The following is a 23,263-nucleotide window of genomic DNA, read 5'->3' as shown; positions in this document are numbered from 1 at the left end:
GCTGGCTGCCCAGCCAAACTGAGCAATCGGAGTGGAAGAGCCTTGGTCAGGGAGGTGACCAAGAACCCGATGGTCACTCTGACAGAGCTCCAAAGTTCCTTTGTGGAGATGGGAGAACATTCCAGTAGGACAACCATCCCTGGTAGTGACCAGATGGAAGCCACTCCTCAGTAAAAGGCACATGACAGCCCGCTTGGGCACCTAAAGGACTCTCAGACCATGAGAAACAAGATTCTCTGGTCTGATGAAGCCAAGATTGAACTCTTTGACCTGAATGACAAGTGGCATGTATGGAGGAAACCTGGCACCATTCCTACAGTGAAGCATGGTGGTGGCGGCATCATGCTGTGGGGATGTTTTTCAGCGGCAGGGACTGGTAGACTAGTCAGTATCGAGGGAACAATGAACGGAGCAAACTACAAAGAGATCCTTAATGAAAACCTGCTCCAGAGCAGTCAGGACCTTAGACTGGGGCGAAAGTTCACCTTCCAACAGGACAACGACCCTAAGCACACAGCCAAGACAACACAGGAGTGGCTTTGGGACAAGTCTCTGAATGTCCTTATGTGGCTCAGGCAGAGCCCGGACTTGAACCGATCGAACATCTCTGGAGAGACCTGTAAATAGCAGCAACGCTCCCCATCCAACCTGACAGAGCTTGAGAGGATCCTCAGAGAAGAATGGGAGAAACTCCCTAAATACAGGTGTGCCAAGCTTGTAGCATCATACCCAAGAAGACAAGGCTGTAATCGCTGCCAAAGGTGCTTCAACAAAGTACTGAGTAAAGAGTCTGAATACTTATGTAAATGTCATAATTCAATATTTTCTATTTGCACAAATGTCTAAAAACCTGTTTTTGCTATGTCATTATGGGGTATAAGGAATTTTTAGAATAAGGGTTAAATGTGACAAAATGTGGAAAAAGTCAAGGGGTCTGAATACTTTCCAAATGCACTGTATGTCTAGCCTTACAGCATATAACCTGAATATTAAGCCCTTGTCTGGAAAACAGACTACTGTAGAATATTTACTCCCTGTTGTGTCTACGCTTCAAATCACTCTGGTTGTAGATCAACAGAACAGGAGTGGTGTGAGTGGGTCAGAATACCAGCACCTTCTATGAAATGTTTTTAACATTCTAAAAGCTTATCTGTCTGAACTCAAGTTACCGGTATAGTCAATCAATGTGTCACATTTGTAGGACTACTGTAAATCTCAGTCCTTTAGCAAAAAAACACTTGTTGAGATTAGAATTGACTTACATTACTTAGTACACTCGGTGTATGATCTGTGTAGGGTTTAGGGTATTTTCCAAGTGAGATAAAGACAACATGATCAAATGATGAAGCGATAGTGAGACAAAGATATAAATATACATAAATAATGCACTTCATTTGCTTGATTTGTCAGGGTTCTGGAAAACACGCAATTTAATAAACAGACCAGCGTGCCAATTCCCAGTGCGTTCCATGGGTAAATTCACACATTTCCCATAACCACCCTCTGATCTCTTTTAGTCTCTAAATCTAAATGCCTAGATAACATGCTGTATGCATAAGTCGCATAAACACATTACATGGATCAGAATTCAACTGTTTTCTGTAGCCGTGCCAACACGTACTGGGTACATATCACTGAAAACCTTGCATGAACCTGGCTCGCCTCTTGGTTTTAGAAGTTTGCCCGAAACATTCTAACCACGTCTTTTTGAGAGACACTTGTATGCCTCTCCAAGGATCTTATCTCAGGAATGAAAATGCCAGCAACGATTGTTAATTAGTGCACTTGTGCAGTGGAATAATGGCCATGATGAATCACATCTTATGCCCACAGGACCACTGTGCCATCAATATAATGAGGGTATTCCAACAGCATGCCAACCGGTCTACACTTTCTTGAAGGTTCTTTCACAGGGCTATTCAGTGCATACCAAAGAGCTATGGGTAGGGCTGTGGCGGTCATTACATTTTGTCCGCCAGTGATCGTCAAGCAAACAACTGCCGGTCTAATGGTAATTGACCGTTAATTAATATCAACACATTTAGCATCTCCTGGCTTCCACTCATAGGCTACAAGCCACTGATACAGACCATCGGAACATCTACATTTTAATAAATCCATTTAATATAGCCTACACCATCACAAATCCATTATTTAGTTTAGACAGGTTTAAAGAAACATGATATAAAGAAAACGTAGTCTATTTTAGAAGAACAGAATAGCATACTCTGAGTTGTCCTGATCTGGCTAAGCCATATGGATGTGGGATAGTTCACTTAGCAGACAAGATTTGCTTAGAATTCAGAGGCATTATTTTATAGTATGAATAATTTAATTGAACTAATCTGAATAAAATATAAAGGATATTTTCTCCAAATGCTTTCCGAGGGAGCGCACACATACAGCTATTGTGTTGAGCAGTTAAAACTTCTTTGGGATCGGTGTCCCTTCCTACGGGACGGTTGAGCTAACGTGATTAGCATGAGGTTGTAAGTAACAAGCACATTTCCCAGGACATTGACATATCTGATTTTGACAGAAAGCTTAAATTCTTGTTAATCTAAATGTACTGTCCAATTTACAGTAGTTATTACAGTGAAAGAATATCATGCCATTGTTTGAAGAGAGTGCACAATTTTGAACATGAAAAGTTATTAATCAACAAATTAGGCACATTTGGGCAGTCTTGATACAAAATATGGAACAAATGCAATGGTTCATTGGATCAGTCTAAAACTTTGCGCATACACTGCTGCCTAGTGGCCAAAATCTAAATTGCACCTGGGCTGGAATAATACATTATGGCCTTTCTCTTGCATTTAAAAAAAAAAAAAAAGTTTTTTTCCCCTTTGTGTTATATTCTCCTACATTCCTTTCACATTTCCACAAACATCAAAGTGTTTCCTTTCAAATAGAACCAAGAATATGTATATCCTGGCAGCATCCCCCTTGTGTGGCCGTAATGCCCTTGGGCTGAATAAAAACAATTATTATTCACTTATCCCGGCTGTCAATCGCCGTGCTCCGAAGCACCTCTCAATCACATGGCTTTCTAAGATATATCTCAAATCTTATTATCCCATGCCCCTCACATGATCGGGTCCTTCTCACAGGCATCTCAGCTCTGAAGTAGGCTACAAGTGAAGACAGACAACTGCGCGCGTCCTTATCGAATTCCGAGGCATGTATTGAAGATGTTAAAAGGACTGTCCACATTTACTTTGTCAGCCAACAAGATGATTAGGCCTAACGAACAGCAAAAGTACTGGCCCATGTCAATCTACTATCCCCCATAGTACAATAGTTAACCTATTCCATTGGTCAACTTGTCCTGTGCGAGAAATAAATATTCCAAAACATACTCTGGGACAGTTGTGGGTTGCAATAGACCCCAAATTAATACAACCACTCGTATCCAATTTTTTTCTCCCAAAGCAATGAGGCTGATGCAACAGTGCCAAAAGCTTAGCTTAAAATTGAGAAACTATTAGGCAATTTCTTCACACTATAAGCGCAGTAATGCACACACGACAGTAGGCTAAAGTGCAAATGTTCCAAAATGCAATCAATTAAGCGGGAAAACACCATTCTCAAAAGTGACCGCCAATGCGACTATGCATGTAATCCTTTATTATAAAAAGGTGCATTTTTATGGTGAAAATGATCTTCCCCAAACTTGAAACTCACACGCCGCCTATGTATGCCAGTAAGGCTCTACACTGGTTGTAAAGCAGATTAATGTGCTTCATTTTAAGAAGTTATTTGGCCACCTTAGTTGTGATACTGTAAGGGTTTGGTTCCTTGTTAATCATTGGCTTATTGGTGAAAACAGTCAGACAGACAATATCTTCTTTAAATAAATCAATTCAACCTTTATTAATGCAATTGCAGAGAGAAGTTGACAATGGAAACACAGCACGTATGTTTCAGAGTAAGTTCTGCAAAATAAAACAGGTCAAAATTGCTTTAATATACTTGCAGTCAACCCCTAGTGATGTAACTGCCTACGTCAACACCATCTACTCATGAGACCAAGCCCATGCATATACAGTTATACAAACTTGCAGGAAAAAACAATAGTCCAGTGTTTTCTAAGGGCTCAGCAGTAATTTTCCATTCACAAGTGACTTAGTGGTATGTCTGACTTGTCTCTTATCTATTTACTTCCCTGCCGGAGTCTGTGTCTATGTATCTCTTTTAGCCTTGAGGCACTTTCTCACAGACACCCAGTTTTGACCGCAATGGCTCACACATCTGCTCAGACCATTTCTAAGAGGCAGAGACTAGAAGAGAACTGTGGAACAGTATTAAACCTTATCATGCCTATATTGGTCATCTGTGGTCCAGGACCCTATAAATGTAGTGGGGGAGGGTTTTATAGCCCTTCCCCTTTTATTAATACTACATAAGCATAATACATTATTATAATAGATCAATCATTTTGTGCAGCCCCTATCATGACCCCAAGGTAACCCCCATCAATACAAAGCTTATCAACATATTGGCCTATGGGCTAGGCTACATGAAGTGTGACTATGATTTGAAAAAGTAGCACAAAAATAAGGCATGCGCTGTTTCTTGCCTTACTGCACACGCTGGGCAAAAATTCACAAGTGATATCATAATACATCATTCACAAGTGATAGGCTGATGTCACCCATCAGACTATTCTTAATTGAATCTGGTCTTTACATATACTAAATAATATATGTGTGAAATGAGTTTTGATTTAGAATGGACCATTATCATGCACCTGTTTCAGAACAGGGGCAGGAGAAAATACATGTCATGAAATTTGCTTAATATTAGGAAAGTTGAGAAATAAATATAGCAGGCTTAGCCTCTTTTTTAATAGAGCACATCAAAACTCTTTTCTCACACAATTACATAGCCTATAGAAATGTTGTGTGCAACGTGAGCTCATGGGAGCAGCAGCATCAGAGCTTGGAGAAGCCTAGTTACCGTGACGAAACGGTCATGTGGAATTTGACTACGTTCATGAGGTGGTCCGAGGAGGTCCGTGGGGCGACGCACAATTGGCCTAGCGTCGCCCGGGTTAGGGAGGGCTTGGTCGGTAGGGGTGTCCTTGTCTCATCGCGCACCAGCGACTCCTGTGGCGGGCTGGGCGCAGTGTGCGCTAACCAAGGTGGCCAGGTGCACGGTGTTTCCTCCGGCGCATTGGTGCGGCTGGCTTCCGGGTTGGATGCATGCTGTGTTAAGAAGCAGTGCGGCTTGGTTGGGTTGTGTATCGGAGGACGCATGACTTTCAACCTTCGTCTTTCCCGAGCCCGTATGGGAGTTGTAGCGATGAGACAAGATAGTAGCTACTATAACAATTGGATACCACGAAATTGGGGAGAAAAAGGGGTAAAATAAAAAAAATAAATACAAAAAATGCCGTCTCGGGAAGCTACTTGTGTAATAATCATTTTGAAGAGTTAGTCTTCTTCTGTTTGGTGGTTTTTGCCTTCCCTGATGACAGCAATTTGCTTGTTCTCAGTTAACTGAGCAGCGCTAGCATGTTTCCATCAGAGTAACTGGCTGTAGACCATGTGGCCATTCTATCTGGTGTATCCTCCAAAGAACGTTGGGTTTTAATGCGTGTGCATGCACTTGTATTAGAAGGGCATGTCATAAAAACAAAGACCTGTGGGGGGGGGTCCCTGTTCCCAGAATGTCCTAAAAAAAATAAGACTACAACAAAATAACACACACTGACTGTGTGGTCTATAATATAACCACCTGAAATGTAGCGGATGTTCATCTTCGGGGCAGCAATACCTGCCAGTTTCTTTGTTTTCCAAAGGCCCAACTCCTCATCCGTGCCCTTTCGGCGTGAAATACTGTTTACATATCTCTTTAACAAGACACTTACATTAAGCTGATTCATGGTCTTCTTGAGGCGTTGGGTTGGAAACCATAAACAGCAGTGTTTCTAGGCTGAGAGGAGAAGAGGAGAGCAGCGGGCAGGAGACTTTATTATTGTTATCTTTTCTTCTCCGTCAGGCAGGGATGGAGGGAGCGGAGGGAGAGAGGCAGGATGTTCAGGGATCTAGCAGACTGGCCCATTTATGGGGCCACATTTCGCACTCAATAAACCTTGTTTCCACTTTATTTGGACTCCCAAATAAAAACACCACACTGCCGGAGCCACGCTGACATCTCACGAGTGTGTGTGTGTGTGTGTCAGTTTGTGTGCATGCCAGTGTGTGTGTGTGTGTGTTTGACAAATAGCATCTCCAGACTCCAGCATCTCTCCAGTGAGTCAATAAACCAAAGCCTGAGAAGTGCTGGAACAGACTATCCACACAGTCGGTCAATATACTCTGTTGCTTTATTAGACCTGGGTCTATGTGTGTCTAAGGAGATCAAGACATCTCTCCAACCAATCAAAACCAAGTCTCACAAACACATTGTTCTCAAGCCAAGAAATGTCCCTTGCCATTCCCTGAACAAACCAATCAGGGTTAGACAACACTCTGCATCTTTATTAAACCCGGGTGTCTGTGTGTAAGATTTTTTTTTAACCAACCAAGTCTCACAAACATGTACACACACCATCCTCCTCAAGCCAAGAAACATCCCTTTCCCTGAACCAACCAATGTTCTGATTACGATGGTAAATGTTTTCTGCTGGCCAACAACCCAGTGATTGTGCATGTGTAACGTTTGCATGCAGTCACACTCCCGTTCCCTTACAGAAATAGAGCCCATTAATATCATCCGGTCTCCAGGAGACCAAGAAGGAAAGGGAGGTGATGCTGACTGTCTGAAAATCGATTGGAGACACAGGCAGAAGATGTACTGAAAAGAGGTCTGAGTAACCTGATGTTATGCCACCCCATCGAGATTCTATGTTAGGAACAACTTATTGAAGAGACCACAAAAATAATAATCCCCTTTCAAGTGTGCGAGTGTGTAGTGTACCGCACATGCGACTCATAGTAAGACTAAGCAATAAACCTATTAAAATGTTTCTGACTTCATAAATATTATTTTGCAATATGGAAGAGACTATAGTTAAGTTACAGTACTAGGCAATCAAGAAATACTTCAATTGAATTCTAAATACAAGTGTATTGAATTACTTTGTAAAATGAATGGATTCGCATGCAAGGCATACAACATAAGTTACAAGGCAATGCTGACATTAACAAAAAGCATTCTAGGCATATAGAGCCTAAGGTTAACTTACAAGACAAAGCATGAACAAAGAGATGCCTAGGAAATGAGAATTGATCATACAACCTTCCTCCATGGAATGGATACAAGGATAGGAGAGGACAAAATGCATTTCATTCAATTTATAACATCTGAAGTGGCGCAGCGGTCTAAGGCACTGCATCTCAGTGCTAGAGGCGTCAGTAGACACTACAGGTTAGAATCCAGGCTGTATCACAACAGGCTGTGTCACAACCGGCCGTGATTGGGAGTCCCATAGGGCGGCAAACAATTGGCCCGGCGTCGTCCGGGTTTGGCCGGTGTGGGCCGTCATTGTAAATAAGAATTTGTTCCTAACCGACTTGCCTAGTTAAATAAAAGGTTAAATTATAAAAAAATATATATATTTTTTAAAACAACCACCAATGAAACGATACCAAGTTTACAGTAACCTGACTACCAGGCTCAGTCACAGCATTTAAAGGCTTGTATGAAGGATAAGACCAATGTAAATCATTTCTGAGAGGACAATAAAATCCCTTTGCATAGAGTCATTTAAAGTTCACCATGTACAGATGCAAGTAACCACAGAGATCATACATACATATAGATAGCTTCAGAGTCCTCTTTAGGGGACAAGATTCAGATAGAATAATACTATAGTATCCATGTCTGGTATCATCACACATTCAATAGTCAATCCTCTGGCTACTGTAAAGGAGACACATTTTGACCACTCAGAGGGGGAATGGCTTACTTGTCCTTGGGCATTGTCCTTTTGTGTTTTCCTTGTGTTCCTGCACCATTTGCCATGCAGCTCCAAGTGACAGAGAGCACATAAATTATGGCAGAGCCTACAAGTGCGTCCGTGCATGCATGTGTGTGGGTCAGTGTGGGTTGTCAGAAGAGTAATGGGCTACTGCAGTTTCTACTCAAACCCTAAAATCCTTAATGCAAGTGTCAATTTGCAATGAATCTCCGGGTCTTAGCTTCCGGGAAACACTACAGTGGTTCTGTCCGGTTAACCAGGCTACCGATAAATTCTCAGAAAGCAATCACACCCACCTTCTCTCTGACTCAAACTCTCTCCTCATCCACTGATAACCCCGGTCTTGCTGAATGTAAGTAAGCCTATATGGTTGAAAAACACAACATGCACAGTATATCTTCCTCTACTTGCTAAGTTGGGTTCATAGCTGGGCATAATTGACATGGGATTCTGCAGAATTGTTCAGAAAATTAGAAAAAGCACTTAGCTTTAGCCAAGTGCTAATGTTTCGTCATACTCATTTCACTCAGTGGTAACTTTCTCTTGTAATTGACGTTGGAGGAGGCTGTCACCAATTTTCAGCTGCCATTCGTTCTCTTTGGTCAAAGACGTCAGTCTCAGATTTGCAAAGGCTGAACCTTTGGGAAGCATACCAATACTTTGGACCTCTTCTTTCAAGTTATTTTACTTTTTATTATTAACTCTATTTGAAGGACATATCTTTTTATTGTAGCTTTTTTTGCTACATATACAGTACATATCGTGTAAGTCAGAAGTTAACATATACCGTAGCCAAATACATTTAAACTCAGTTTTTCACAATTCCTGACATTTAATCCTAGTAAATATTCCCTGTTCTAGGTCAGTTAGGATCACCACTTTATTTTAAGAATGTGAAATGTCAGAATAATAGTAGAGAGAAGGATTTATTTCAGCTTTTATTTATTTCATCACATTCCCATTGGGTCAGAAGTGTACATACACTCAATTAGTATTTGGTAGCATTGCCTTTAAATTGTTTAACTTGGGTCAAATGTTTCAGGTAGCCTTCCACAAGCTTCCCACAATAAGTTGGGTGAATTTTGGCCCATTCCTCCTGACAGAGCTGGTGTAACCGAGTCAGGTTTATAGGCCTCCTTGCTCGCACACGCTTTTTCAGTTCTGTCCACAAATTTCCTATAGGATTGGAGGTCAGAGCTTTGTGATGGCCACTCCAATACCTTGACTTTGTTGTCCTTAAGCCATTTTGCCACAACTTTGGAAGTATGCTTGGGGTCATTGTCCATTTGGAAGACCCAGTTGCGACCAAGCTTTAACTTCCTGACTGATGTCTTGAGATGTTGCTTCAATACATCCACATAATTCTCCTCCCTCGTGATGCCATCTATTTTGTGAAGTGCACCAGTCCCTCCTGCAGCAAAGAACTCCCACAACATGATGCTGCCTCCCCTGTGCTTCATGGTTGGGATGGTGTTCTTCGGCTTGCAAGCCTCCCCCTTTCTCCTCCAAACATAAATGTTAATTTTTGCCAAACAGTTCTATTTTTGTTTCATCAGACCAGAGGACAAAAAAAAGTACGATCTTTGTCCCCATGTGCAGTTGCAAACCATAGTCTGGCTTTTTTATGGTGGTTTTGGAGCAGTGGCTTATCCCCTACTGAGCGGCCTTTCAGGTTTTGTCAATGTAGGACTCGTTTTGCAGTGGATATAGATACTTTTGTACCGGTTTCCTCCAGCATCTTCACAAGGTCCTTTGCTGTTGTTCTGGGATTGATTTGAACTTTTCACACCAATGTAGTTAATCTCTAGGAGACAGAACGCATCACCTTCCTGAGATGTATGACGGCTGCGTGGTCTCATGGTGTTTATACTTGCGTACTATTGTTTGTACAGATGAACGTGGTACCTTCAGGCATTTGGAAATTGCTCCCAAGGATGAACCAGACATGTGGAGGTCTACAATTATTTTTCTGAAGTCTTGGCTGATTTCTTTTGATTTTCCCATGATGTCAAGCAAAGAGGCACTGAGTTTGAAGGTAGGCCTTGAAATATATCCACAGGTACACCTCCAATTGATTCAATGTCAATTAGCCTGTCAGAAGCTTCTAAAGTCATGACATAATTTTCTAGATTTTTCCAAGCTGTTTAAAAGGCACAGTCAACTTTGTATGTAAACTTCTGACCCACTGGACTTGTGATAGTGAATTATAATTGAAATCTGTCTGTAAACAATTGTTAGATAAATTACTTGTTTCATGCACATAGTAGGTGCCTTAACCGACTTGCCAAAAGTATAGTTTGTTAACAAGAAATTTGTGGAGTGGTTGAAAAAGGAGTTTTAATAATGACTCCAACATAAGTGTATGTAAACTTCCGACTTAACTGTACATTTTACATACATGGTACTTTTATATAAAGCAGTCACATAACAATAATACTTTACCAACATAAACTATTTAATCCCAACCCTCAGCCACTCTCAGACCATCCCACCTACCACCATAGACCACCCTCATTTGGTTTCCATGTGCCATATATTTTACAATTGTGCTGTGATGTTTTATATAATTTTGTTCCTTTCTAAATCGTATAGTATCCACAGATTGTGAGCTAAAGATAAACCTTAAGATTATTATATTATTTATTGACTGACTATGGTTTTCCAAATTGCCCATCACTGCTATTTGTAAGGTTCATTTTAAGTGCACACTGTGATTTATTTACCATTCCTGAACCTGTGACCAGAAACAAGCTACATACTATAGGGGCAATACCAGAATAAATAACCTATTGATGCTGTCTCTTCGCAGCAAAATCTGCAGAGCTGAGATTGTTGTATGCCTCATATATATAGCATTCTGTTGGTGGCAATAATTATATATATATAATACTTTAAATTGAAAAACTAAGTGTCGAGTCAAGTGTGGTTTTGTACCAGTTCATAAACCATATGCCATGGAATTGGTACATCAAAAATCTCTTCATTTATTTTGTAACCTGCATGGCGCAGCTGTCAACATTTTTGTTCTATCTTTTCTGGAGGATAAAACTGAAATTGTAACCAGCCTGTTTAAGAAAAGGGCAATACTTTAAACAACATTTTATTTTCAATTAGTCGGGAAATGAGAAGTTGTAATCTGTATAAAAAGGCCATTTTTGAACAAAGGAAGAGCCTTTCTTAATAATCTACCTGAGAACCATTTTGGGTTTGAATATCTCATGTCTGAGTGAAGCTTTTAGTGAGAGCTTTAAAGCTTTAATATTTCATCATTTTAGCCCCCAAACTTATATTCATTATATGAATAGGCCAGTTTAATTTTTGGCTTAACATTCCAAATCAAATTGATTTTTTTTGTTGCTCAAATGATTTTAAAAATGAGTCATCATTAGTAAGTAAGTAAACTGTGATAGGACTTGTGATTATTTTTTAAAATTATCTTTGGTTTGATTCAAGAACAATTTTGTGCATTTTTCACCATTTTCCATCCAATTCGCTTTATTTATGTAATACATTACACTTGATCGTACCTCCATTTTCTTTCAAGTGTAGATGGAGTCAAGGGAAATTGTTTCACAAACTGGCGCCTGATACATCCCAAAGCTGCTAGCCTAAACGTCTCCTCACTCCTTTTCCTCAGACTTTTATCAGTACAGTCTGTGCTGGAGAGTAGCACTTCTCTCTCATTCATTAGGAGTAATGTGTTGAAAGTCATGTGGTTTTGAATATTTGTTTCTGTGAAAGTCATACAACATGATCAGAAGTGAAATTCTTACTTACAAGCCCTTAACTAACAATGCATTAAGAAAATAAAATAAACAAATAATTAAAGAGCAGCAGTAAAATAACAATAGCGAGGCTACATACAGGTGGTACCGGTACAGAGTCAATGTGCAGGGGCACAGGTTAGTCAAGGTAATATATACATGGGTAGAGTTATTAAAGTGACTTATGCATAGATAAGAGAGTAGCAGCAGCGTAAAAAAGGGGGGGGGGGATGCATATAGTTTAGGTAGCCATTTGATTTGATGTTCAGGAATTTTATGGCTTGGGGGTAGAAGCTGTTTAGAAGCCTCTTGGACCTAGACAGTCTATGACTAGGGTGGCTGGAGTCTGACAATTTTCAGGGCCTTCCTTTGACACCGCCTGGTATAGAGGTCCTGGATGGCAGGTAGCTTGGCCCCAGTGATGTACTGGGCATATGGCCCCAATGACTGCATGATCACACAGTCTTCAGCTGATGCTCTCATGCATGTTTCAGTGTTACTTGCCTCGAAGCGAGCATAGAAGTAATTTAGCTCGTCTGGTAGGCTCGTGTCACTGGGCAGCTCTCGGCTGTGCTTCCCTTTGTAATCTGTAATAGTTTGCAAGCCCTGCCACATCAGACGAGTGTCAGAGCTGGTGTAGTACAATTCTATCTTAGTCCTGTATTGACGCTTTGCCTGTTTGATGGTTCGTCGGAGGGCATAGCGGGATTTCTTATAAGCTTCCGGGTTATTTAATATTACATTTTTTTTAACCGGGCAGGCTAGTTGAGGACAAGTTCTCATTTACAACTGCGACCTGGCCAAGGCAAGGCAATAAATAGGCCATAGTGGCAAAATAATTACAACATAGCAATTACACACTGGAGTGATAGATGTGCAGAAGATGAGTGTACAAGTAGAGATACTAGGGTGCAAATGAGCAAAATAGATAAAATAGATAACAGTATGGGGATAAGGTAGTTGAACGGGCTAATTATAGATGGGCTATGTACAGGTGCAGTGATTATGAGCTGCTCTCACAGCTGGTGCTTAAAGCTAGTGAGGGAGATAGGAGTCTCCAGCTTCAGTGATTTTTGCAGTTCGTTCCAGTCATTGGCAGCAGAGAACTGGAAGGAAAGGTGGCCGAAGGAGGAATTGGCTTTGGGGGTGACCAGTGAAATATACCTGCTGGAGCGCGTGCTACGGGTGGGTGCTGCTATGGTGACCAGTGAGCTGAGATAAGGCGGTGCTTTACTTAGCAAAGGCTTAGATGACCTGGAGCCAGTGGGTTTGGCGACGAATATGAAGCGAGGGCCAGCCAACGAGAGCATACAGGTCGCAATGGTGGGTAGTATATGGGGCTTTGGTGACAAAACGGATGGCACTGTGAGAGACTGCATCCAATTTGTTGAGTAGAGTGTTGGAGGCTATTTTGTAAATTACATCGCCGAAGTCAGAACCGTCCTGAGTAGTGATGCTGGGCGTGTGGGCAGCGAGCGGTTGAAGAGCATGCATTTAGTTTTACTTGCATTTAAGAGCAGTTGGAGGCCACGGAAGGAGAGTTGTATGGCATTGAAGCTCGTCTGGAGGTTAGTTAACACAGTGTCCAAAGAAGGGCCAGAAGTATACAGAATGGTGTCGTCTGCGTAGAGGTGGATTGGAGAGTCACCAGCAGCAAGAGCAACATCATTGATGTATACAGAGAAAAGAGTCGGAGTCCCGCTCCTTGAAAGTGGCAGCTCTACCCCTTAGCTCAGTGCGGATGTTGCCTGTAATCCATGGCTTCTGGTTGGGGTATGCAAGTACAGTCACTGTGGGGACGACGTCATTGATTCACTTATTGATAAATCCAGTGACTGATGTGGTGTATTCCTCAATGCCATCGGAGTAATCCAGGAACATATTCCAGTCTGTGCTAGCAAAACAGTCCTGTAGCTTAGCATCTGCTTCATCTGACCACTTTTTTATTTATCTAGTCACTGGTGCTTCCTGTTTTAATTTTTGCTTGTAAGCAGGAATCAGGAGGATAGAATTATGGTCAGATTTGCCAAATGGAGGGCTGGCTTCGTAGACGTCTCTGTGTGTGGAGTAAATGTGGTCTAGAATTATTTTTTGCCTCCTCTGGTTGCACATTTAACATGCTGGTAGAAATGAGGTAAAACAGATTTAAGTATCCCTGCATTAAAGTCCCTGGCTACTAGGAGCGCTGCCTCTGGATGAGCATTTTCCTGTTTGCTTATGGCCTTATACAGTTTATTGAGTGCAGTATTAGTGCCAGTATCGGTCTGTGTTGGTATGTAGACAGCTATGAAAAATACAGATAAAAACTCTAAGTAAATAGTGTAGTCTACAGCTTATCATGAGATACCTCAGGCGAGCAAAACCTTGACTTCCTTAGATATCGTGCACCAGCTGTTTACAAATATACATAGACCGCCACCCCTGGTCTTACTAGAGGCTACTGTTCTATCCTGCCGATGGAGTGTATAACCCGCCAGCTGTATGTTATTTATGTCGCCCTTCAGCTACGACTTAGTGAAACATAAGATTACAGTTAAAGTCCTGTTGGTAGGATATACACGTGCTTTTAGTTCGTCCAATTTATTAACCAGCGATTGCCATCTGTACTATTGGCCAATGTACAAAGGCAGATTAGCCACTCGTCGGCAGATCCTCACAAGACACTCTAATCTCTTCCCGAGATACCTCTTCCGTCTTTTTCTCCTGCGAATGACGGGGAAGAGGGCCTGTTCGGGTGTCTGGAGTAAATCCCTCTCGTCCGACTCATTAAAAGAGAAATTCAAGTGTAGTGAAATGCTTGTACTTCTCTATGGAATAAGAATATGTACATATAAATATACGGATGAGCAATGACCGAGCGGCATAGGCAAGATGGTATAAAATACAGTATATACATATGGGATGAGTAATGCAAGATATGAAAACATCATTATTAAAGTGGCATTAATAAAGTGACTAGTTATTCATTTGTTAGAGTGGCCAATGATTTCAAGTCTGTATGTAGGCAGCAGACTCTGTTAGTGATGGCATGTTTTCTGGAGAACAAAGGAGAGTTGAACAAAAATAATCTGAATGCTCAGAAAGTCACTTTGGGCAATATTCATGTATAAGCCACTCTGGGCCTTGCCCTTGTATCAATGAGAGAAATTGTACTGTCTCCTGCCAGTGCTTTGAACTTTGGCACAAATTATGTGAGAACAACTCTGAGACACTGGTACAGGTGTTCACTGGTGAGGTATTTGTTTTTTTAAGAAAGGTCATTGTGGAGAAGACTGATTTACAGCTGTATGTGGAGCCAAACATGGTCAGGATGTGTAGTACCAGTTTTTTGAGAACAAGGACATCAACTTCAGGCACCGTCTTTCCCCAGAAAGTGACAGGGCCCCAATCACAAGCCTGCTCCTTCAAAGCCACATTTTCTTGCAGCTCAATCAACTCCATTTTGGGGTTCTGGATGAGCAGCAGTAGCTCTCTTCCAACAGTGAAGTCATCAAAGCAAGCCTTGAAGTTATCCATTAGCTTCTGGATGAAATCAACATGGTTGGGAACATCTTAGTCTCCCTGCATTTGCACCAGAAGATTGAGGAAGTGGACAAGTTCTCCCTGGAGATCATTCTGGAAAAGCTCAAATTTCCTCTGGAAAGCCCGGAGAGCTGTTATATCACACACTGTTGTCCCGTCCCTGCAGCGTAACATTGTTAAGGTGTGATGTAATGTCTGTCAAAAATGCAACTGGTCAGCAGTCCCCGTCACTGTCTTCTCATCTTCCAAAACCTCAGACAATTGAGTTGCCTTCTCACTCTTTTGCTCTAATAAGAAAGCTTGCATTTCCTCCCGAATGGCCCAAAAGCATTCCAAAACCCTGCCTTTGCTGAGCAATATGATATTGTGCAATAGTAAGTAATAAAAATGGCATTGGTCTCTGTCAGAAAGCCTCGTAGCAGGCGGTGTTATAGGGATGATGTTGCTCTCAAAAAGTTCATCATTGTTGTCATGACCTTAGAATACTCTTTTCCCAGACTGGCACACAGGACAGATTGATGGGTGATGCAATGGTATGTCGTCAGGTTTAGGGTGGTCCTCTTTCAAAACGTGCAACCAGCCACCCCTCTCTTTTCCTATCAAGGCTGGAGCGCCATCTGTTGTGATGGAGACCACGGACTTCAGATCTATCCCCCTTTTTGTCAGCATCCCTTTGAAGGTCTCATGGGTATCCTCTCCCCGCGCGGGTGCTTCTAGATTTGTTAAGCCCAACAGCTCCACAGAATTCCTTCTTTGCTTCATTATACAATCTGACAAACACCAGAAGCTGGGCATTATCAATGTTATCTGTTGATTCATCCACAGCCAATGAAATGCATGGTGCATTCTGAATAGCCTCATCAAGTTGTGAAGTCAAATCTCCAGCTAATATTTCAGTTCTCATTGCTATGGAATCTGACAGTGGGATCTGATCTTTCCCTAAGCTAATTATTTTGTTACCTTCAAGCAAGGTGTCAGCAACTTCACACATTATTATTTTACCATCTTAGCATCAGAAAATGTTTTTTTCGTGTTTTCCCAAAACCCAGGCTATCCTCAGTGAATACTCCATTGCATGTTGTTGGGCTGTCAGGGAATCGACATGGACTTTGGTGGACCTCTCATATTGGGATTTGAGTTGGTTAATCTTGTTTGTTTTCACCCCAGTGTTTAAGGAGATACATCGGATCGATATTACTATTGTCGTAACATTGGCACTTTTCACAAGGGCTACGGACTCACTGCATATTAGGCACATTGGTTGTGGGAAGAATTACGTTTTGTTTTAAAGCCATCTAAAAAAATAATTGACTTTTATAGAACTAAATGATGTTTTGGTCCGTATTGACCCTTAACTGGGTCTGGAACCGGACCGCCAGTTGAGTTTGGCTGTCACAGGAGGATAATGTGTGTGAAGTCTTGCAATATACAGGGCTGGGCTGTAAAACATACTTCCCTTTTATAGAAGCGGTAATCCTTATTCCACATGACCTATTAGTGGTTAATAATACATGTTCATTGCAAAACAACCTGCTGTACAGTACTTACGGTTCTATACGGGTTTTCATGGAATCATTTGGCATCTTTCCGCAGTTTCCAAAACAGTCCCTTATTTGACCTTCACAGACATCAGTGTTACATAATGGCCTTCTTAAAAACATGGATAACTTTCAAATAAATATCTTCCAACACCATCGAGAGCAATCTGTCTTCAATTGTGCCGTGCAAGAGACATATGCTCTTCATTATCTTGTTAGCTACTGCAGATATCATAATAAACAGCATACTAAATATGGTGACCCCTGTTTGACATGTGCATTAGGATATACAGGAGAGTTTTGCCAGTTTGTGTTGAACTGATTCAGAATGTGTTGAATTGGCTTGGGTAAAGTAAGGCACTTCAGACCAGAACAACAATCAGCGGTTGATTTAGTAGATAGTTTATTGTGTAATCGTCACTGAAACGTGGGAAGTAAAACAAATACTGCTCTTCTAACAAAAATAAGCCCACAAGCCATATCTCACTGACTCACTCCAATAGATTAACAAATAGAAAGACACAAACATGTAAAGACACAAACATGGAAACACACAGACAGACAGTCAGTCAGTGGTCCTCCTACCTGATTTACCCACTCCTGCTCTACCGAAAACGGCCAGCTTCATCTCGGGACTCTTCGCCATGGCAGCAGGTAGCGACCGGAACCAGAACGGACCAATCACAGAGCCGATAGATCACACAGCGGGTTCCGGGTTCAGCCACCCATCCTCAGTTCCAGACACGGGAGCTGGGATGTCTGGGAAAGCAAACCATCAAATACGGGATTAAGGCTTTAATATGAAACAGCTTGTCACATATGAACTTAGATGTATTTCCTGCTGGGATCTGAAGCAATGTGAAATGACAGGCGAGAAGCCTTTGATATACAATTTCCAAGGCAGTGAGTCGTAAAAATGGAAAAGGCACGCGATTCGAGGTCGTCTGGTTTATGTGGGATGAGGTCTGGATCTGAGAAAAATATTTTATGTCTAATGCATTAAAGAAATATATAATATGTGTAAGTATTGTGTTCTCTATAGTTCTTTGTATTGACAACCCAGGTGTAATTTATTTTGAGGCTGTGAAATGGCTGTCAATGGTGTGCTAATTAAAATACCCTCAATGTGCTGGAAGCCATTTTGGCTCAAGGGAACAGGTGGCTGCAGGTATTTCTGGTTATCCTCATTCTGATAGTCTTTTATTATATGAACGAGCTCCATATCACTGGGGAGGGTGAGGCAAAGTGAATCTCTCCGAGAAGCTGTGGATATGTCAGGGTACTGTGGCTCCTGTTTATCAATGGCTTAGCCCTGACACACACAGACACACACATGCTCACACCTACTGAAGTGATGGATGAGGCCCATCTGCAGAAGCGTTACCGCGGGCAACAGCATCACCACTGATATGAGTCACATACTCTTTTTTTTTTTTGCGTGGAAGGCTGTTAGCAGCTGCATTAGTATCTGAGCTGGTGTGGGAGGGAGAGCATATGTGGGAGGGCAGTCTTCTGAATTATTCATTCAGAAATAAAGCAAATGGTTCCGTGCTCTAAATAGCAGTCAATTCTGCACTATAATCTGTTTAGGTAGAAACCAGCCGAGCTGTGTTGCTGCTGGCGCTGAAGAAAACGGACAGAAATAAACTCTAAAACATCACACACAGTGCATTGCTTCACCTTTTGACGGGGAATGACAGGAAATGAATGCACACTAGAGAAATAAAACACTTTTAATTATCACATAGTGCAAACGTATGTCTAAGTCCTGGGCTGGCAGCCCCAATGATGTTCTATCACTATGTTTTCCCCCCCCACTCATTTAGAAAATGGTTGCTGCTCAGTACACCATATATACGGAGTGAAATGTCTGCGTTGCAAATGGCACCCTATTCCATACATAGAGAACCACTTTTGACTACAGTGTATGGGCCCTGTACACTATATATGGAATGCAGTTCCATTTGAGACACAGCCATTGTTTATTTGACACCAGGTTGGCTGAGATCAAGAAGTGCGCTGAATCACCTCCCATTAGCCAATCGCAATCTCTCTCAGATCCTGGCACGGGTGCCATCGACAGCCATCCCTCAATACCACTCACTCCCTCACTGACTTGTTGTGTACAGTCACACAGCACTCTCCTAGCCTTCCCTCTCAAATTGAGCCCTTATATGGTATGATTGTGCACCATCTGTGCCCTGTCCTAGCCTGCCGAAGGTGCTCGAGTGGCAAACGAGTGTCTCAGTCAACATCGCTGAGGTCATCCTCTCCATCCCTCCCATCATCTATCCCTCCATTTCCCCATCCAGACCCAATAAACAGAGAGGCAGGAGACCTCTGTCTGAGGCCACACCACCACTCTGGGTTTATACAGCTCTATGCTGCTGCACTAGGGGCTGCAGTGCCAAGCCCTGTCTCTCTCTCTCCGGAGCTGTGTGAGAAATGAGCATCATCTATCTCACAACTTTCTCTCTCCTGCCAAGGGAAGCTGAAGGTTCTAGACGGGAACATCCCGGTCTATCCGTTTGGCGCCAACGTCTGTCTCAGTTTGGGGACACACGTATTGCAACGTCACAACAACATTTAAACAACATTCCCCATTTGTGAGGATAGCATCTTCTGAGCACCCACCCACCTTGGTCAAATAGACCCGAGGAGAAGGAGGAATCCATTACTTAACTCCCTCGCCCTGCTAACGTCAGTGTCACTTCCCTGGCCCTTGGCCATTTATTGGCTCAACTTCGTGTACCACAGGTTCCCCCACGGCCCACACTATCCTATCTGTAATCCAATGACGTCTCCTAAAGGGGAGGCCAGATGAATAGCCTCAATAAGGCCTGTGATGGATTGCGTTAAGTGGCTGCTAAGTGGTCAGGTGGGAAAAGAGGCCGGGGGAGACTTGGTGACAAATTGAACACATCTGGAGTTTAAAAAGAATAACGAATCCTGCCGTAAAGAGCCTTGGGCGATAGTGAGATCTGAGCATACTGTGTGGTGGTGTGTGTGAGAGAACGATACGGAGAAGAGAGAGCTGGGAGTGGAGGGAAGATATGGGCGATAGGTGCATTGCCTCTCTGTAAAATGGTGTTTTACACTACCTTAAGATCCATCGCTTAAGAAAATACCATCAAAGTCTTAAAAGCGAGGGTGAGGAAAATGAAATGTGCTGGCATTTCACCTGAGGGCTGTACACTCGGGACCTTGTCTAAATATTCAAAATAAGCACATTTATTTTTCTTTCCACACCAAAGCCAGAGCTCGGTGCCCATGCCATTTAACGTTGAGTCAGCAGTGAATGTGGTGTGTGTCGTAGTTACTTCCGTAGACAGATTACAGGCTGAATGCTTCCAAACCCTGGGTGGAGACCTGAGTGAGTGCTTTGAGCATAGTGCACCACACGCTAAAGAAAGACCTCCAAAAACCACAGCTTTTCCAAAGGGACACTAAAAACCTGCCTGATGTGTGCACTGTTCATAAACGCACTGTTCATCAGAGTCAATGTGGCAAATGACATTAGCAAAGATGTAATTCGATGTTCAATTTCTGTTGAAGTTGTTGAAAAGGTTAAACGCTAATTGTGTGTATTTCAGTAGGCTGCACCCTGCCTGAATTATATAACATTCCAATTTTTCCAGATGGTAAGCTGTAGGACACATCAAGGGATACACATTGAACGATCTCACAATGTAAAATGCCATTATTTCATTCTGTCACATTGAGCAGTAGCTGCCTCTTGGCAGTCCTCCCGCCAAACCTGTGTTGAACTCTGCTCCGAGAGAGTGTGTGTGTGTGTGTGTGTGCTCTGAGAAGATCAGATCTGTTACACAACACTCCACACAGCCAGCTCAAGTCTTAGATGACATGAATGCGAAATGAGCAGCAATGTGATCATTCTCACTGCTTGGCTTGCACAGGCGATGGGGGTAACTGACATATTAGACCATCTTGTACATTTAAAGTCAAGAGTATGTAACATTTCTAGTTGTTTCAATTAATGATATACCCATTTTTTGTATGACTATAAATACCTTATTGGGCTTACTACAACTGTATTGCCTTACCAAAGCAAAGTTCTCCATTGTTTGTTTTTATAGTATGAAAAAACAATGTATAGCTTCATTTAGTGTTGCGCTCGTGAAATGTCTTTCCTTAAGCATTTTAATAGACCTACAGATATAATATAAATCCAGTTATATTTGCATGTGATAATACAATGAGATGCATTTGTTCAAATGTCTATGGCCCTTTCTTTAGTGTATAGATGTTTTATGTCACATACACCAGATCGGTGCAGTGAAATGTGTTTAACAGGGTCAGCCATAGTAGTATGGCGCCCCTGGATCAAATTTAGGGTCAAGTGCCTTGCCCAACGGGCACAGCAACAGATTTTCACTTTGTCGGCTCGGGTATTCGAACCAGCTACCATTCAGTGGGTTACAAGCCCAACATACTAACCACTAGGCTGCCGCATGTGTCAGAGTGTGCTTTAATTATTTGTTCCTGTTCAATATGAAAACGTAGAAAATATATCATAGTTGTTGGCAACAGGTAGGTAGGAGATGTGTCACATCATTAGTCTACAGTTGACATTGACATGCTATTGACGTGGAACCAACGCGTATGTGGAAATAGAAAGGGAGACTGCATAATAACTTTAGAAAAATAATGAGAAATACATGTGAAATAAAATAAAACTACGCTGACTAAGTCGTTTTTACAGTTGTAGCCCTATGAACAACCAGGTGACTTCAGTTAGGTTACTTTTGGACACAAATGTCATTCCATACAGAAACAAGAAATCTTCATCTCATAATAAAAGGTTGACTCACCAAACGATTGGTCAATGTAAAACAATCCTTGTTCTGAAAGCAGTTGCGATGGAGGAACAAAAGTTAATCAGTGTTTCTACAAATTGTAACAAGGTGAGGCGATATCTTGACTCGAATCCAACAGATTCGGACCCAGCGTTCCGAAGAGAATCCAACAACTTCGGACCTAGGGCTCCAGAAGAGAGGAGCGCAAGGTGGACACCGCTACTTGTCCTCTGATCAAAGCAGTCTGAACCGTGGTCAACCACAAGCACTGTCAAGGTATCATCTCCAAACGAGGGTCAGCTGCAAGACACGGAGTGGCGCTGCTGAACTTGAGCTTTTGATAGCACATCGGCGTGCTGCATACCGTTGCATCTGTTGCAGACGGAAGCGGAGGACACTAGGGCCCTCTACCGTCAGTAAAATGAAATAAAACCGTGGGCTACACTCAAATGTGAACAAATATGTAATTATGTTACATTGTCATTTGAATAATCAATTAATCTATCATGGTATTGTATTGAAAGTAATGATTGATTACTAATTTAAAACTGATATTGTGGGAAAGTGCAAGTGCCTCTCTCTCGCTCTCTGTAGCCTAATTTTGCAGCAGGCCTATATGGTTATGTGCACACCATTTGGACGAGGTTGATCTTACTGAGGTTGGATGTATTTGAACATTTAAAATGTCACATGCTGTAAATTGGTCGGAGAGGAAATGAGTGTTGACCTGTCCTGTTTTCTTATCATCAGAATCCTTAGTTACCATTGCTTACATTTTTTTTTTGCTTAAGTAGTTGAGACAGGCTTTGTAAGGTGGCCTTCATTCCATTTGAGATCTGTTGTGCAGTTTGGGAGAAAAATATATATATTTTTAAAAATATTTTTTTGTACATTCCCTGACACACAGTGATAGTTAGTTTGGATGAGAGGAACGTTTTCTCCAAAGTCCACCAGACTGGCGATACAGAGAGCAACCCTGTTGGTCAGAATTCCAGCTTTATATTCAGATACAACTCTGGAACCATATGAGCAGGGCCATGTACAGACCTTTGGAGGGGCAGGTGCTCAAAATGCCCCCACCCAACAACAAAAAATAATTGACTGAAACGTCTTACATTCATAGCTAATTATCTAATGCTCCTGAAGCCAACATTTAACATATACAGTACCACATATCACTGACACTGACTCAACTCCAGCCACTTTAATAATGGGAATTGATGGGAAATGATGTAAATATATCACTAGCCACTTTAAACAATGCTACCTTATATAATGTTACTTACCCTACATTATTCATCTCATATGCATACGTATATACTGTACTCTATATCATCGACTGTATCCTTATGTAATACATGTATCACTAGCCACTTTAACTATGCCACTTTGTTTACATACTCATCTCATATGTATATACTGTACTCGATACCATCTACTGTATCTTGACTATGCTGCTCTGTACCATCACTCATTCATATATCCTTATGTACATATTCTTTATCCCCTCACACTGTGTACAAGACAGTAGTTTTGGAATTGTTAGTTAGATTACTTGTTGGTTATTACTGCATTGTCGGAACTAGAAGCACAAGCATTTCGCTACACTCGCATTAACATCTGCTAACCATGTGTATGTGACAAATAAAATTTGATTTCATTTACCAGTCAAAAGTTGACACACCTACTCAG

General features: G+C 41.8%; 1 protein-coding gene across 3 annotated transcripts in view; it reads right to left on the bottom strand.

Annotated features, from left to right (window-relative positions):
- Window positions 1–21,964, bottom strand: part of LOC110500247 (ras-related and estrogen-regulated growth inhibitor) — a 53,542-nt gene extending 31,578 nt beyond the window's left edge. Inside the window, exons 1-2 of one of the 3 annotated variants that reach the window (XM_021577499.3) lie at window positions 21,587–21,964; window positions 17,340–17,513 (exon numbers count right to left, since the gene is read on the bottom strand). In XM_021577499.3, the coding sequence (XP_021433174.1) occupies window positions 17,340–17,400 (61 nt within the window). In that variant the 5' untranslated portion in view covers window positions 17,401–17,513; window positions 21,587–21,964. The remainder of the gene's footprint in view (window positions 1–17,339; window positions 17,514–21,586) is intronic. The other 2 variants (XM_036957656.2, XM_090214282.1) reach the window with 2 other exon arrangements.
- Between the last annotated feature and the right edge of the window lie 1,299 nt (window positions 21,965–23,263).

This window comes from Oncorhynchus mykiss, chromosome 21, assembly GCF_057628025.1.
Source record: "Oncorhynchus mykiss isolate SJ-2025 chromosome 21, ASM5762802v1, whole genome shotgun sequence".
Taxonomy (NCBI): domain Eukaryota; kingdom Metazoa; phylum Chordata; class Actinopteri; order Salmoniformes; family Salmonidae; genus Oncorhynchus; species Oncorhynchus mykiss.
Note: the sequence above shows the minus strand (reverse complement) of the source record. Positions and strands in the feature narration are given on the sequence as shown.